Consider the following 17310-nt stretch of genomic DNA (forward strand, 5'->3'; position numbering starts at 1 on the left):
CTGAAGAAGCATACCCCAGATGCCACCCAGGTGATTGAGCCCCAGTCGGTACAGATCCGCGAGGACCTCAGCTATGATAGTCGGCCTATTCAGATAATAGACCGAGCAGTTAAGAAATTACGGAACAAGGAAGTACCATTAGTCAAAGTCATTTGGCACAGTCATACAGCAGAAGAGGCAACTTGGGAGACAGAAGCTAGCATGAGACAGAAGTACCCAGAATTGTTTTAAGTTCGAGGACGAACTTTTTATAAGGTATGGGAGATTGTAATGCCCGAAAATTCTCAAACTTGCATTAGAATTATTCTATGATTTTTTTTGGAATTTTTAGATATTTTTCCGGAATTTTCCGAGTAGCGGAAGTAGCAAAAATGAATAGAAAAGTAAAATGGGTTAAGCGGGAATCGAACCCGGGACCTCTCGGGTCCGCTAAACCTTTAGTTAGCATTAGTAACCGATGAACCCAGCAGGGCCGTGCTGAAAGAATGAGGAACCAATTATATTTATATTGGAGTTGGGTTCAATAATCCACTTAATATAAATAGGAAACTTAAAGAGGGTTTGGTTTATTTTATTTTGGTTCGGCACATCCTTCTCCACCGAAACCCTCTCACGCCAGCTCTCCCGTTTCCTCCTCCTTCTTTCGGCGCCACACCAAGGAAGACCTAGGGTTCTTTCTCTAGGGCCCCAAGGACACTTTCTGGCGACGATTTCGACACGAGGGCGCACTCCTTCGCGAGAGGAACGCATAGACGTGAGAAGTCTCTCGAAAGGGGCACCTCCACCGGAATTTCTAGCGATTAGATTTGTAAGAAATTTAGCGCACAAGGTAAGAAACCCCTCACCTGTAGTATAATAGCTACCGTTTGATTTTCTGTGCATTAGTTTAGTTATATGCGTATGTTTTCAACACATAGGGTGTATTTAACCCTCCTTGTAGGTTTAGGGATTTAGTGAGTGCCTTTAGATGGGCCGGACGCGTCTTTTCTCCTTCAGTTGGAGGTTTAGATGCTGTTGGGTGCCTAAAGGTAGTCTCCCTAATAGAGAAGGGAGTTAAAGCACACTAGGTGTTCGATTAAATAACCAGCTTAGGGAAAGAATGCAACTTAGGCATTTTTATTAGCACAGTTGAATGCATTAGAAGCATCTAAATTAGTAAATCGGTTTATTCTAGCTTATATGGGACTACGGTCCATTGGGTGGGCTCCCACAGTCGCCTCTAGGTTCAGATAACCTAGCTCTAGGTTCAGATAACCTAGAAACAGCAATTTAGAACAGTTTAGCTATACTCAGTATTTTACTTTTCAGTTGGCACTGTACTGGATTAGATATCCATTGGGCTGGGCTCCCATAGTCGGTCCCTAGGTTTAGATAACCTAGTAGCTCTACTAAATTCGGGACTTGCAACCCCGGGTCTAGTTAGATATGCGCGCATAGCACGTACAGTTGTCGGGCCCATCAGCAGCATGTTTAGTATTTTCACTTATAATATGTATATGGTTTTCAACCTTTCATAAAGTAGTTCGTGAATTCAGTACAGTTCTAGCAGTAGCTCAGTATTAGCGTAGCTCAGTTCTTAGTATCAGCTTAGTTTTTCCCTGTGAATTTGCATGATGACTTTATGCTCAGCTTTAGATATGCCATGATTGTATGCTTCTATGCCATGCCATGCTTAGTTTATTCAGTATATCCAGCATATGTTTTAAACAGCATGATTTGAAATTATATTTGCATCGTTGCATATTTTTGTGAGGTAAATGGTTTCTTACTAAGCTTTTTAGCTTATAGATACTACTTTTCTTATACTGCAGATAAAGGTAAAGGAAAAGTGGACCAGTAGCGGAGGCTGGAGGTCAATGCAGATCAAGATGTGTGTGGCAGGAACTGGAATAAAAGATTCTAAGGGATTTTAGCAAGTTTTACTTAAGCATCAGAACCTTACTGTATTTTGTTATTTGCACTCTAGTTGTTAATCACTATGAATTAGTTAGCTATGCACTCTATTATGCTTAGAACCCTTCTCTTATGATGTGAGAATGTTAGTTTCCATTGTTAGAGTGTTTCCTAGCCTTGTTAGAATTGTTGTGTGAGGTTTTGGCACGCCAAAGTGCTGAAATCAGAGTCCCCGGACGAAATTAGAACTCTGATCGGTCTCCAGACCGATCAGAGCCTGGACAGTGCCACTGGATCGGTCAGCCGACCGATCCAGACAAATACAGTATGCTACTGTATCCTCCTGGATCGGTCAGCCAACCGATCCAGCACGATACAGTAGCGTTCCAGGAGAGCTTCAAGTGCCTGGATCGGTCAGCCGACCGATCCAGACATACCTGGATCGGTCAGTCGACCGATCCAGTTGGGAACAGAACGACCGCAGCTCCGATCGATCTGTGGATCGATCGGCAGGTCTGTGGGTAGTTGGGAAGTTTAGTTCTAGACCCTAGTTCAGTTGGGATGGCTAGTTTCCCCTCCTTAGCATGTGTACACCAGCAAAGAAGGTCTTTAGACCTTTCTTACCAGTTGTATCCGTCCTGAGTAGAGTAAAATTTTTAATTAGCCCAGTTTTCCGCACAGTATAGTTTAGCATTATTGTGACGATCGGCCTTACAGCCAGTGCCTAGAAGGCGGGTCGTTACACCCTTGGACTCCTTTTATAACCTGCACTCAACCTGCACTGTACCTGCGAAGAACAGAAGATGGAAGACTAGCCGTTGTGAGCCAACGGCTAGGGCTGGACCGATCAGGATATCTCCTGATCGGTCCAGGAAGACCCTGATCGGTCCTGGGGACCGATCAGAGCTTCCTCTGATCGGTCCAGGGACCGATCAGCATGCATCCCTTCTTTTTCTCCCGAACTTCTTGCCTTCTGATCGTTGTTTCCTGATCGGTCTGCAGACCGATCAGATAACACTCAGTAGGCTACTGTTTGGGTACTGATCGGTCACCAGACCGATCCAGCTACCCAGTGTATCACTGGATCGATCCACTGATCGATCCAGAGCTTGGTTTTTGCCCAAACCAAGTCCCAAACCTTCCAAACCAACATCCGATCAACCTTGACCTATTGGTACATCATGCTTAGCATCCGGTCACTCCCTTGACCTGCTAAGACTCCCCACCAAGTGTCCGGTCAATCCCTTTGACCCACTTGGACTTTTCTCTTCGTGTCAAGTATCCGGTCACTCCCTTGACCTACTTGACCTTCTCAACACCAGATGTTCGATCACCCTTGATCCATCTGGATTTTCCCTTGCCCGGTTTCACTCACCAGGACTTTCACCTAGCTTCACTCACTAGGGTTTTCACCTGGCTTCACTCACCAGGATTTTCAATCTGCCCGGCTTCACTCACCAGGACTTTCCAACTGCTTGGCTTCACTCACCAGGACTTTCCAACCGCCTGGCTTCACTCACCAGGACTTTCCCACTGCCTGGCTTCACTCACCAAGACTTTCAATCTGCCCGGCTTCACTCACCAGGACTTTCCAACTGTCTGGCTTCACTCACCAGGACTTTCCGCTTCACTCACCAGGACTTTCCCACTGCCTGGCTTCACTCACCAGGACTTATCCGTCTGCCTGGCTTCACTCACCAGGACTTTCCACATCCGGTCCAGAGAACGAGCTACCGAGCCCTCTCTGACCACAGTTCGGAGAACGAGCTACCGAGCCCTCTCCGACTTCCATCCGGTCCAGAGAATGAGCTCCCGAACCATAGTCAGAGCTACCGAGCTACTGAGCTACCGAGCTACCGAGCTACCGAGCTACCGAGCTACTGAGCTACCGAGCTCTCTCCGACTTCGTCCAGAGAACGAGCTACCGAGCCCTCTCCGACTTCATCCGATCCAGAGAACGAGCTACCGAGCCCTCTCTGACCTAGTCCGGAGAGTGAGCTACCGAGCTACCGAGCTACCGAGATACCGAGCTCTCTCTGACTTCCCATGCCAAGCTTCCATACTTGGATTTCTCCCGTGCCAAGCTCCCTGCTTGGACTTCTCCGTGCCAAGTCTCCATACCTGGACTTTTCCCTTGCCGAGCTCCCTGCTTGGACTTTTCCGAGTCAGGTCAACTCACCTCGGGTCAACCAGGTCAACCTTGACCAAGGGTTGCACCCACAACCTCCCAAGTTTCTGTTCTTGTCAAACATCAAGATACAACTTGAGTCAGGTCAACCAGGTCAACCTTGACCTAAGGTTGCACCAACAATCTCCCATCAAAATACAACTCTTCTGTTTTCGTCAAACATCAAAATACAACTCGAGTCAGGTCAACTCGAGTCGGGTCAACCAGGTCAACCTTGACCTAAGGTTGCACCAAAAAATCCGTCGGTGGATGAGTCCCCGGAGAACCGGCTAATAAATACTCCTTGTGGGTGGAGAAACCTCGCCACAATAGCTTGCAACAGCAATATGGAAATACAAAGAAGAGCAAGAACAAAATACACAATGAATGTACAAATACTCGCTTGCCTTCTCGTCGACTGAAGTCCCGGATGAAGCACCAACTTCACGGACGAATGCCAACAAGCAACTCAGTCAAAGAAGCTCACCCGAAGCTTCGGAGCTCAGCAAAGCTCGATCACAGTCAGGAGTAGGAAGAAGAAGAGAAGCAGTTGTCATCTGTAGAAGCCCTCAGCCTCTTTTATACCTGCATCCATCTGCGAAGAAGAAGCCAGAAGACAGCAGAAGACAGAAGACCGTTGTGAGCCAACGGATAGTTCTGGACCGATCAGGCTGAAGCCTGATCGGTCCAGGGCACCTCTGATCGGTCCTGGGGACCGATCAAGCCCCGATCAGCACACTTCACAGAGAGTTGCCCAACTCTCTGTGCGTTCTGATCGGTCCCGGGGACCGATCAGGCTTCCTACTGATCGGTCCCCAGACCGATCAGTAAGCTCACAGAGGCACACTGATCGCTTTCTGATCGGTCTCCAGACCGATCCAGGTCTTGGTTTTTGCCCAAACCAAGTCCAAACCAATATCCGATCAACCTTGACCTCTTGGTACATCATGCTTAGCATCCGGTCACTCCCTTGACCTGCTAAGACTCCCCACCAAGTGTCCGGTCAATCCCCTTGACCCACTTGGACTTTTCTCTTCGTGTCAAGTATCCAGTCACTCCCTTGACCTACTTGACCTTCTCAATACCAGATGTCCGATCACCCTTGATCCATCTGGATTTTCCCTTGCCCGGCTTCACTCACCAGGACTTTCACCTAGCTTCACTCACTAGGGTTTTCACCTGGCTTCACTCACCAGGATTTCCAATCTGCCCGGCTTCACTCACCAGGACTTTCCACCTGCCTGGCTTCACTCACCAGGACTTTCCCACTGCCTGGCTTCACTCACCAGGACTTTCCCACTGCCTGGCTTCACTCACCAGGACATTCCTACTGCCTGGCTTCACTCACCAGGACTTATCCGTCTGCCTGGCTTCACTCACCAGGACTTTCCACATCCGGTCCAGAGAATGAGCTACCGAGCCCTCTCTTACCACAGTTCGGAGAACAAGCTACCGAGCCCTCTCCGACTTCCATCCGGTCCAGAGAACGAGCTCCCGAGCCCTCTCTGACCACAGTCCGGAGAACGAGCTACCGAGCCCTCTCCGACTTCCACTTACCAAGTTCCCATACTTGGACTTCTCCGTGCCAAGTCTCCATACTTGGACTTTTCCCCTGCCAAGCTCCCTGCTTGGACTTTTCACCATGCCAAACTCCCTTCTTGGACTTTTCCCATGCCAAGCTCCCTGCTTGGACTTTTCCCGTGCCAAGCTCCCTGCTTGGACTTTTCCGAGTCAGGTCAACTCACCTCGGGTCAACCAGATCAACCTTGACCACGGGTTGCACCCACAATCTCCCAAGCTTGTATCCTTGTAAAACATCAAGATACAACTTTTCTGTTCACGTCAAACATTGTCAAACATAACTCGTCAAACATCAAAACACAACTCGAGTCAAGTCAACTCGAGTCTGGTCAACCAGGTCAACCTTGACCTAAGGTTGCACCAACACCCGGTACCCTTCCGAGCACCCGAAATCCAAACTTTGCCCAAATCGACATAGCGTTTAACCGTTGCATGGGGGACAGAATTCTATCTCAATGCAGGTGCCTGAAACCCTTCCAGGAGCCCCGACCAGGGCTATAAATACAACCCTGGTCCAAGAGGTTCATATAATACTTGTGATTCATTCTAGTTTTGTTTTGTTTTGTAATTGAGTACTTCAACTATTGTAAGGGGCTTCTTCGCCTAAAAGAAATTGTTTACTGAGCTCCAACTTCCATGAATTAACAACCTCCCTGGTTGTAACCAATGTTATTCACCTCTCTCTAGCCAGCTGCCAACAGTCTGACAGTACTTTCCAATTGAATTAGAGGTGATATGGAAATATCATGGTCAACTACCCCTTTTGGTTGTACAATCAACTATATGTGGAATGGTAATCATTTTACTATTATCTACATTAATAGTTACCATATTAGGATCATCAATGTTCTCCTCAAATGATATTTCTCTGACTTTATCACTCCCTCAATAAATTTGGCATTTCCTTCTCGAAAAAGGATTTACTCAAGGGGTTAAAAAACTTGAAACCTCTTGAGTTTTCAGAGTATCATGTAAAATGACAACTAATGGTTCTTGAGTCCAATTTCCTTTTATTAGGCCTATAGGGCCAAGGTTCAGTTGGACAACCTCAGACATGTAGATGCCTAAGACTAGACACTCTACTTGTCCACAACTCATATGGGGGTTTTTCTTACCACCTTACTAGGAACTTTGTTGAACAAGTAAACCATAGTCTTGAGTGTCTCACCCCACAAAACTCCCATAGAGAAGAAAATGCAATCATACTTCTCACCATGTCCTTAAGGGTCTGGTTTTGTCGCTCTGCTACACCATTCATCTAAGGTATCCCAGGAATAGTGTATCGCACTATGATACTGTACTCAGCAAGGTAGTCCGTAAATGGCTTAGAATGTTATTCACCTGATCCATCAGATATACCATAGTATTCACCACTATGGTATGATCTTACATCCTTAATATTCTTACCAAGTTGATTTTTAACTTTGACTTTGAAGGTTTTGAACATGTCCAAGGATTACGACTTCTTATGAATAAGGTACATGTATCCATATCGGGAATAATCATCTATAAAGCTTATAAAATATATTTGACCATTCTAAGAAGCCTTAGGGAATGAACCATATATATCCGTATGTATAAGCTCTAATACATCATCACTCCGCTTTTAACCCTTATTACTTTTGTTAGTCATTTTTTCCTTTGATATACTCAATGCAGATTTCAAAATCTGACATATCGAAGGAATCGAGAATTCATAGTGATATTAATCTTCTAGACATTGTTTAGAGATATGCCCTAAACGTCTCTACCACAACCTGGATGAATTCTCATTTGTCTCACCATACTTCACACCTATGTTGGTGCAATTGTCCTTAGGTCAAAGTTGACTAGTTTGACTTAAGTTTGAGCTTTGATGTTTGATAATATATAGAGATTGCAGGTATAATTATCCAATTGGGAGATTGTTGGTGCGATTCTTCACTAGTCAAAGGTTGAGTAGTTTGATATGAGAGAGTAGTCAAGTAGGTTAAGATTAATCTGATACAAGATTGGAAAAGTTCTAATTGGAGATCAGGCAAGGGAAAGACCAACGGGATGGTTGGCAAAAGAAGAAACTAAGTGGATCAATATTGACCGGACATTTGGTGTGAGAAGTCCAAGTGAGTGAAGTCAGGGAATGAGAAAAGTACTAATGAGTGAAGTCAGACAGATGGGAAGCCCTGATGAGCGAAGTCAGACAATTAGAAGTCTTGGAGAGTGAAGCTAGGCAATTGGAAAGTCCTGGTGAGTGAAGTCAAATAATTGGGAAGTCCTAGTGAGTGAAGTTAGGCAGTGAAAAAATCCTAGTGAGTGAAGCAAGGTGGGAAAATCCTAGTAAGTGAAGCTAGGTGGAGAAAAGTCCTAGTGAGTGAAGCTAGACATTGAAAAATCTAGGTGGGTCAAAGGTTGATTGGACACTTGGGTGGCGTTTGGTTAAATGATGGGAATGACTATGGGTATAGATTTGATAGTAAGGTGGAATGAAAATGAGAATAGAAATGAAACCCACCTAGTTATATGGGTTTTGTTGATTCCCAAAAATCTTGAAATCATTCCCAAATTGTTATTCCTAAACCCACAAACCAAACACTATCTTTTACTATCATTCCATTCCCTCATTCCCAAACCCATCAACCAAACACCCCCTTGGTGTTTGAAAGTGTAAGTGGGTTATGAAGGACTGGACACTTGGTGGAGAAGTCCCAACAGGTCATGGTTGATCAGAAAATTGAACAAGGGAACCCTAGACTTGGATTAAGTAAGTTAGAGTTGGGCAATTGATTGGGGCAATCGATTGCCCCTAAGCTAATTGATTAGAAGATTCTTACAATAACACAGAAAGGGTTCGGATCGATTGGTCAATCAATTGAGCCAAGCCTAATCAATCAGACTAATCGATTAGGGCCAGGAGATTCACAAAGAGGTATTTGGGAAAAACAAGGTTGAATCGATTGACCCAATCGATTTAGCTACTTCTAATCAATTACGCTAATCAATTAGGCAGTGATTTGTCGTGAGAAGTGGGAATCAATTAAGAAGGCTTAATCAATTAAAGCCTTTTTGCGAGTGAATATAGAGTTGTGAAATTGATTGGGTAATCGATTAAGGCTCTCTAAATCGATTGGGATGACTCACCAATTGATTAGGATTCAGAAAAAGAGTCATTCTATAGGTATTGGACGGTTGGATAATGTGACAGTCGATTAGGAGTGAGCCTAATTAATTGGGAGGCATCAAAGAACCCTAGAAAAGGACTATCTCGAGACATCTCTTAACAACTCTCGCTCACAATTTCTCAACCACACACGATAAGTTCTTGGAGACTTAGAGTGAAGTGAGGGTGCATTTTTAAGTTGATCAAGAGATAGTTTTAAGCAAGAAGAGAGCAAGCTAGGGTTTCATTGTTGTAATCTTATAAGATTTCATTTGTATTAGCTTTTCATCCTCTTCTTCTTGTATTGCTTTGTGTGTGAGCTTGTACGAGATTTCTTTGCCTCCAGATTATTTTCGAGAAGGAGCTCTTTCATAGTGTATGTATGAGAGAGGGCTGGATCCTTAAATTAGTCATCTCAAGGAGGTGGATACCAAGTAAATTCTTGTGTTAGCATTGGTGAGTTTTTCACTTCAAGTATTTCACTGCAAATCATTTTCATTTAAGCGAACGAACTATTTACCCCAAGCTCCTCTTGGTCCTAACAATCTATACTATGCATCATAATATTATCCATATAGGTTATAATGTCTAATCTGTATGGTTTATCAATCAAGGAACTCATACCATACAAGATAGAATTTTAAAAATACTAAACTTTCTATTTCCAAATGAACAAGTGTATCCAGATTTGTCCAAACATGAAATACAAATTAAGGTCCACCTAAAAGATGACACTACAAATGTATTTTCCAAATTCAAAATATATTGTTCCCTAAATAAACTCTAAAGATACCATTTGCCTCTACTTTTATCTTTTTGTCAATTCCAGTATAAATAATCTTTTACCATCAATTGATATTCGACTCCTGAGGTAACTCTTGTTGGTTGGTCCTAGGAAGATCGTACCGATTTCACTGTACAAAAATTTTGTACAAGTGTCGAACCTTTCCTAAACAACCTATTATGTTCTTCAGAAGTTAAATTAGAAATCGTAAACAGAACTTAACATTATTGATTCCAAATTTAGCTTATCTGTTCTTAATGGTTTAGACTTGGATCGCAAGCGCAACTTAACACTATTGATCCAAATCCACCTACGTTATAAATTTAATTAAATATTAATTTCCAAAATTAGCTTCCAGGATTGCATGGCGAGGCACTAGTCCTTCTTGGGTATGAGATCATCCACCACCGCCTAGACAAAGCCTTTTAAGGAAAGCTAATATTTTAATTTCCTTATATAACTCTAGGTTTAACCAAAAGGAACAATCGAATCACAAATTCGAAAAACAAAAGAAACACAAACTCGAATAACAAATTCGAAAAACTAGAATCTAATGCCTCTTATGTTTGGAATTCATACAAAGAAAAATAACTAGCATGATGCGGAAAACAATTACTAGTTATACATTTTCCTTGTATGTTAATAACCTCGAGATCTTCTGCCGTATTCCTCGCCTCTCCTTGGACGTCATGTGGGCGACGATCCTCCAAGATGAACACCACCCAGGAGCCTTCTTCCTCATTCTAGTATTCGGCCACCACCACCACCAAGGAACAAAAGAGAGCAAAGGGAAAAGAGAGGAAGAGAGGGTCGGCCACAATGGAGATCACCAACAAGAGAATAAGAATTGATGTCCCATGAGGTCTCTCCTCCCCTTCTTTTTTATTACTTGGCCAAGGCAAATAAGGAAAGACTTTTTACAAAAAATAAAATCTTCCTCTTGTTTTTCCTTTTCTCCTTTTATTTTTCCTTTTCTTTCCTCTTGATTGATTCAATCATCAAATCATTGATTGGATGACTTGATTGGCCGGCCCCTTGCTTGGGAACCAAGCAAGGGTGGCCGGCCACAATAAAAGGAAAGAAATAACCTTTGTAAAAATTTTATAAGCAAAGAAAAACTCTTATAAAATTTTACAAGCTCTCTTTTAATTTCCTAAAGTGAATGTTAAAAAAAGGGAAGTTTTAAAAATTAAAACCATGTTTTAAAATTTAAAACTTCTCTTCTAAAATTCCCTTTTTTAACATGGTTACAAAAATAGGAAATTTTAAATTTAAAACTTCTCTTCCTTTTTCCTTAAAACTATGAGGATGGTTAAAAAAGGAAAGTTTTAAAACTTTTAAATTTTCTTTTAAACCATGTGGCCTAATTCAAATAAGGAAAGTTTTATATTTTAAAATCTCTCTTTTAAAACTTGTAGTTTTCTACAAAGAGAAGATTTTAAAAATTCAAAACACCCCTCCTAGTTTGAATTATTATGGCCGACCTTTACATGCTTGAGCATCAAGCAAAGGGTCAACCCCTTTGTGAAGCAATTGGTCGGCCCCTATGGCTTGGTCACCAAGCCATGGGTCGACCCCCTCTTGCACACCGAGAAGGGCTTTCATAAGTGGACTATAAGGCACTAATGAGGCTAAGACAGGGACCTAGAGGAGAAATTGGTTTTGGCCTTCCGATGAGCTTGAGTATCCCGTGTTCGCCCTGAACACACAACTCAAGTTCATCAATAATAACTCATTCCACTAGAGAGTTATTATTGCACTACCGCACCAATCCCAAATTACATTATGAGCTCCTTCTTATCATGAGTGTGTTAGTCTCCTTGTGTTTAAGATATCGAATGCCCATTAATTTAATTGAGTTACTGATAACTCACTTTAATTAATGTCTTAGTCCAAAAGTAGTACCACTCAACCTTATTGTCATGTCGGGCTAAGTCCACCTGCAGGGTTTAACATGACAATCCTTATGAGCTCTTCTTGGGGACATTCTCAACCTAGATTACTAGGACACAGTTTCCTTCTATAATCAACAACACACAATATAAGTAATATTATTTCCCAACTTATCGGGCCTATTAATTTATCAATCTAAATCTCACACTTTGATAAGTTAAAGAAATAAATACTAAATATATGTGTTTGTTATTATATTAGGATTAAGAGCACACACTTCCATAATAACTAAGGTCTAGTTCTTTTATTAAGTCAGTATAAAAAGAACTTACCTAAAATGGTTATACTCAATACACTTAGAGTGTACTAGTGTAATTTATTAGTTAAGATAAACTAATACATAATTACACTACGACTTTCCCAATGGTTTGTTCCTTTTCATTTTAGTCGTGAGCAACTGTTTATAATTTATAAAGAACTGATAACATGATCTTCTGTGTGTGACACCACACACCATGTTATCTACAAAATAAATTAATTGAACAACTACACTTAACAAATAAATGTAGACATTTGACCAACGTGATTCTTTTATTTCAAAAATAAATGTTTACAAAAACTAAGCTTTTAGTATACACTCTAACAACTCTGCATAGTTAAACTTATGTGAGTAGTTGTACCAGTATATATTCACCAAGTGTTATTAGGTACAGTAGCTAGGTTGACTTTTGAACTAACAAAGTTAAAAAGTATATCTTTCTTGACACGCAAGTTGACGTATCTGGGGCAATCCTTCTTCAGATAGCCTTTCTTTTTACAAAAGAAATAAGTTGAATTTAGATCTTGTTACTTTTGCACTTTATGTCCTGAAGCCCCAGTCATTGTAGGTTTTTACCCTTACTCTAACCATTGCCCTTTTATTCTTCTTGCTCGAATACTGAGATGAGGATGCATAGTGAGTACTATGAGATGTGTCTCCCCTTAATCTCTTTTCTTCCTGTACACATTGAGTTATGAGCTCATTTAATGTTCATTTCTCCTTTTGAGTATTATAACTAATCTTAAAAGGAGTGAACTGTGTAGACAGAGATATTAGGATAAGTTTTCACAAGGACACTTTCAGACATGTCTAGTTTTAGTGTGTTAAGGCTTGTAATCAAGTTGGGCATCTCCATGATATATTCCCTAATGTTACCCTTCCTGTTGTACCACATGGACTCTAACTTCATGAGAAGTTTAATAGTTTTGACCTTTTCATTTGAGGCGAATCGGTCTACTAATTCCTTAAGGAAGGTCTTGACATCCTCATTCTCAATTATTGAACTCCTAAGTAATTTTTGAATAGATATCTTCATGAACATCAGACTCATACTATTTGATCGCTCCCACTTGTCAAAGTTTACCTTTTGATCCATAGTGGAATCATCAGTTAAAGGTGTAGGGCGATCATGTCTAAATGCAAAGTTTAGATCCATGTAACCCAATAAAACTATAAGATGCTCTTTTCATTGTCCAATGTTTATGCCAGTAAGCACGAGGATGTTGTTCATATTAGCAAAAATTGAAAATACTACATAAACAAAAGCAAAGGATATATCTCAATTAAACAAACATAGCATATATCTTTAGTTGTGTAATAACAAAATGTAACAAACAAAACATACAACTATGTAGGCATTAATAGAGATACCTAGTGCAATATTACATTAAGTCTTTAGATTAAATTGTAACTTGCTATTGATACTCTCCAAACAACTCATAATTATCTTCATCTACCACATAACTTGCCTTCCTTTGGACCAACACATTATTCGCATGATACTTTATTTATGAGCTTCCTTAGCTTATGTTTTCAACTAACACTCACAATATTTCTAATTGGCCACATAGTGCCCCTTTCTTTGGGCTAACATACTATGTGCATGAGTTAGAAGTTTAACTTAATTTGTGAGCTTCTTTAAACATATATCCGACATAAGAATGACTTTCCTTTGGGTCAATCACCTTTAACATGTATATACATTCCTCTACACTAATACTCCTAGCCTCCCCAATAGTTCTCGCTTTGGTGATAGTATATATTTGACTAAGTAGCAAAAGTGAAGAAGAATCCAGTAAAGTTGAAAATTAAGCTAAATTTAATTATCAATCGATTGGTATTTGACACAATTCTTAATCGATTAAGAATAGATGGGAATCGATTCACACGTGTGTTAATCGATTTCCCAACATTGATAATCAGTTCCTACGTAATAATTAATCCCTTGATTGAAGCAAGAGAAAAAGAGCAAGATTCAACATACCCTAATTAAACCAATCTCTTCCTTTAAATACCCGACCTAACCTATGGATGTCATCCATCATAAAAGTCATTCCTCATTAACAACTTATCATTGTTAATGAGTCTAATTTTTAGATCTATACATTGAATTCATATGATTTAATTCAAACCCTCTTCATATGTAATTACAATATTAGATCATTTAATTACAATCTAATTTCTTTAATGTTAATCAATTGTGTATGTTAATCAAATGTAAATCTACTTAGATGAAGATTAAACCTATTCATATGGACTTAAATAGATTTAGTCTGTCACTTAATCCTACAAATTACACTCAAGCGGCAACCATCCTTCAAACCGGCGGAGCTAGAAAGCTAGAACGGCTGTTCTACTAGAGTTGATCCCGGGTTGGCCATGATCGCCGATGCCGACACCACCACTCCCGGTTTTCTTACTCCTTTTTTTTTTCACGTTTTTTCCTTTCTTCGGCCACAAATTCGAGCTACAGTTCGTCTTAACGCTGTCGGACCTCGGGCTAAATTCAAGCCCGAATAATCTAATAGGTTTCTCCTCCCTTCCTTCTAGCCGTGACCGTCCTCTTGCCACAACCAACCTCTTGGTCACAATTGCTCTCCTAATGAGCAATCGACCTCCTGACCATGACCGTCATGACTACGATTTCAACTAAGAGGCCGATCGTGACCAGAGGCTGCGATTGTGCGACCAAAGGCCGCAATCACCCTGGTCGTGATTTCACGGCGAGAAGGCCAATTGCGACATGACCATGATTTTCCATGGCGAGGAAGTTACGATTGGTTTGGCCACGATTTCCATGCAAAGAGGTCGAGATCGGTCCGGCCGTGACAAGTATCAGCTAGGTAGCGCCACGCATGCAGCTGTGCAAGAGTGGTTATCACTGTAACATGTGATTTTGAGAGAGCGACATGCGCCCTGTTATTTTCCTACCATGAGCATGAGCATGAGCATGAGCATGAGAGGAGGTGCAGATCAGCAAGGTGGTAACCGAGATTTGGTCTCTTTGTCATTAATAAGGTGTGACCAACGCGAGATAATAAGAAAGCGATGGAAAGGCCGGGCAAGATTTGGAGGTTGGGAGGCAAATCTTTGGAAATCACATGGAATTGCCGACCCACTATTATTGCCGTGAGATCGGATGTGGAGCATGTGTGATCTCTCTCTCCCCCCTCTCTCTCTCTCTCAGGGTGGACCCCCCGCTTGACGTCACCGTATCTGGTCCCCGGATTTTGTGGGGTCCGCCTCCTCCCCGGCATACTCCTCCCGCTCCTCCGGTGGTCATTCATTAATTTTTACTTAAGTCCTAATTAATGGCCCATGTGAGATGAGCAAGTAAAAATTTACTGGTACTGCAGCTGCGTACTTTTTGTTCATCATAATTTTTTCAAAATAATATGTATAATATTTACATATTTTTATAAAACATGCTTTATATAATTGTGTGGGGGGTATGTGTTATAGTTATATCACAGTGAGAGAGATGCCTCCTATATAATTTTGTTTGGTCATGGAGAGATACGGTGAGATTATATCATGTAGGATCTTGCTTTCCCAGAGTCGGGATTTGGTTGGTTGGATGCTTAGTTTATATTTCCTCCTCACTTTGCTGGCTGGCCGAGAGTAGCAAGGAAACAAAGAAGGAAATCGAGCCATTTTTGCAACTCCCGTTCAAGCCTAAAGTGGAGGAGATCAGGTGGTAATCCATGGCAGTGGATACAGAGACCCAATTCCATGTCCTGGCCGTGGATGACAGTCTCCTTGACAGGAAGCTCATTGAGAGACTCCTCAAGACTTCTTCCTTTCAAGGTAGTTAAATTACTTATACAATTCAGGCATGTTCTTCTCCTCTTTAAAATCCTGATGGGGTTGGTGTTGCAGTCACCACTGTGGATTCTGGGAGCAAAGCACTGGAAGTCTTGGGGTTGAGGGAGGACCAGCAGCCTGAACACAATGTAAAAAAAAAGGCTTAGTTTCTTTCTAACTTTTCAACTGCATGCCACGATTGTGATGATCGTTGTCGCTACAGGAGATTGAGGTCAATTTGGTGATAACTGATTATTGCATGCCCGGAATGACTGGCTACGACCTTCTCAAGAAGATCAAGGTACAGTTCTTTCTTTTTTCTTTTTTTTTTTCTTTGTTTTTGCTTCTTTCATGCTATTCTTAATTCACTGCGCCACAGTATCAAATCTGATGAACTTTTCTTGTGTATTACCAGGAGTCATCCTCTTTGAAGGACATCCCTGTGGTGATCATGTCATCTGAGAATGTTCCCTCCAGGATTAACAGGTGAGGAGGATGACTGAATTCTCTCTAGCAATTTTGCTTTAGATTGTATTTTCTTGTAGATTTGCTGCTACCTAATAACCTAAAGAAATTCCATCAATATTATTATTTAAGTCAAGAAAGCAAGGCAACTACCTGTTTTAGTGCCCATGAATTGCATTCTGATGTGACGGGGCCTAAAAAAAGTAGATATTCCTAATCTTCTAACGCATTCAAAAAGATTTGCCTCCAAGTAAATCTTGTAAAAAAGAGACAATGGCAGATAAATGTTGCTTTCATGAATAAGATCTGCGAAAGATTTCACTTGGCTTGCATGCTGTGGTCCTAGGTATTTTCCTCCCCAGAAAATTTTGCAATAGAAAAAAATATTGCCTAGATTTCATCTACTCTCTGGTCAAATCAGGGAAGGAATCAGGGGATAGCCGGATAGGCCGTCCTTCTCTGCCACTTCGTCAAACACATCAAAATCTTTTCCTTGTTCTTCTAGATTTGTTCAATATTCTGAAGTTGATGTGAAGACCCCACCAAATATTTGATTGAATTGTCTTGATGCTACTGCTCACAGATGCTTGGAAGGAGGAGCAGAGGAGTTCTTTCTGAAGCCTGTGCAGCTCTCGGACTTGAAAAGACTCAGACCTCACATACTGAAAGGCAAATCAAAGGAACAGGAGACGGAAAACACCACTATTATAAGTACCAGCACCGGCACTACCAGCAGCAGTGGCAGCAATAAGAGAACAGCCATAGCCATTGATGAGGATCTCGCACCTAACAAGAGGACTAGGCTAAGATTTTCTTCTAGCAGTAGCCTAACCCTGGTGTGATGGGAGGAGGCTTAAAGGGCGTAGTATCTAGCTTTACAGATATACCTCAAGATGATGTCAATTTTGTTGTTGTTCTTGGAAGCTATCGACAGCTAGGGAATGTAAATATCTGAAGAATATTGAAGGATTTAAACATTTTTAAGGCTGTTGTTGCATACATGTTCAAAGTGGCGTTTATAATTCAATTGAATTAGACACCTTCAAGTTTGATGGGATTAATAGTCTTCTACCAGTTTATGCTCAACTTTGTGATGAAAGATGGAAATTGTGAAATTGAAAGCTATAAATACTTTCAGTTCAATAAAGAACACAATCAATATATATACATATAGCAAAAGAATTCCAAAAAGTAATACACATGGTACATGATAAAAGCTATTGTATGAGAAAATAATAGTAACCTATTGTAGATTTATGTATTTATTT

The 17310-nt window shown here is 41.2% G+C and overlaps 1 protein-coding gene across 1 annotated transcript; it reads left to right on the plus strand.

Moving 5' to 3' along the window:
• Nucleotides 1-15114: 15114 nt before the first annotated feature.
• Nucleotides 15115-17026, plus strand: LOC122027790 (two-component response regulator ORR4-like). Its single transcript, XM_042586798.1, has 5 exons — nucleotides 15115-15580; nucleotides 15653-15726; nucleotides 15801-15878; nucleotides 15993-16063; nucleotides 16626-17026. Exons 1-5 carry the CDS (start codon nucleotides 15478-15480, stop codon nucleotides 16882-16884), a joined length of 585 nt encoding a protein of 194 aa, XP_042442732.1. The 5' UTR covers nucleotides 15115-15477; the 3' UTR covers nucleotides 16885-17026.
• Nucleotides 17027-17310: the final 284 nt, after the last annotated feature.

This window comes from Zingiber officinale, chromosome 10A, assembly GCF_018446385.1.
Source record: "Zingiber officinale cultivar Zhangliang chromosome 10A, Zo_v1.1, whole genome shotgun sequence".
Lineage (NCBI taxonomy): Eukaryota > Viridiplantae > Streptophyta > Magnoliopsida > Zingiberales > Zingiberaceae > Zingiber > Zingiber officinale.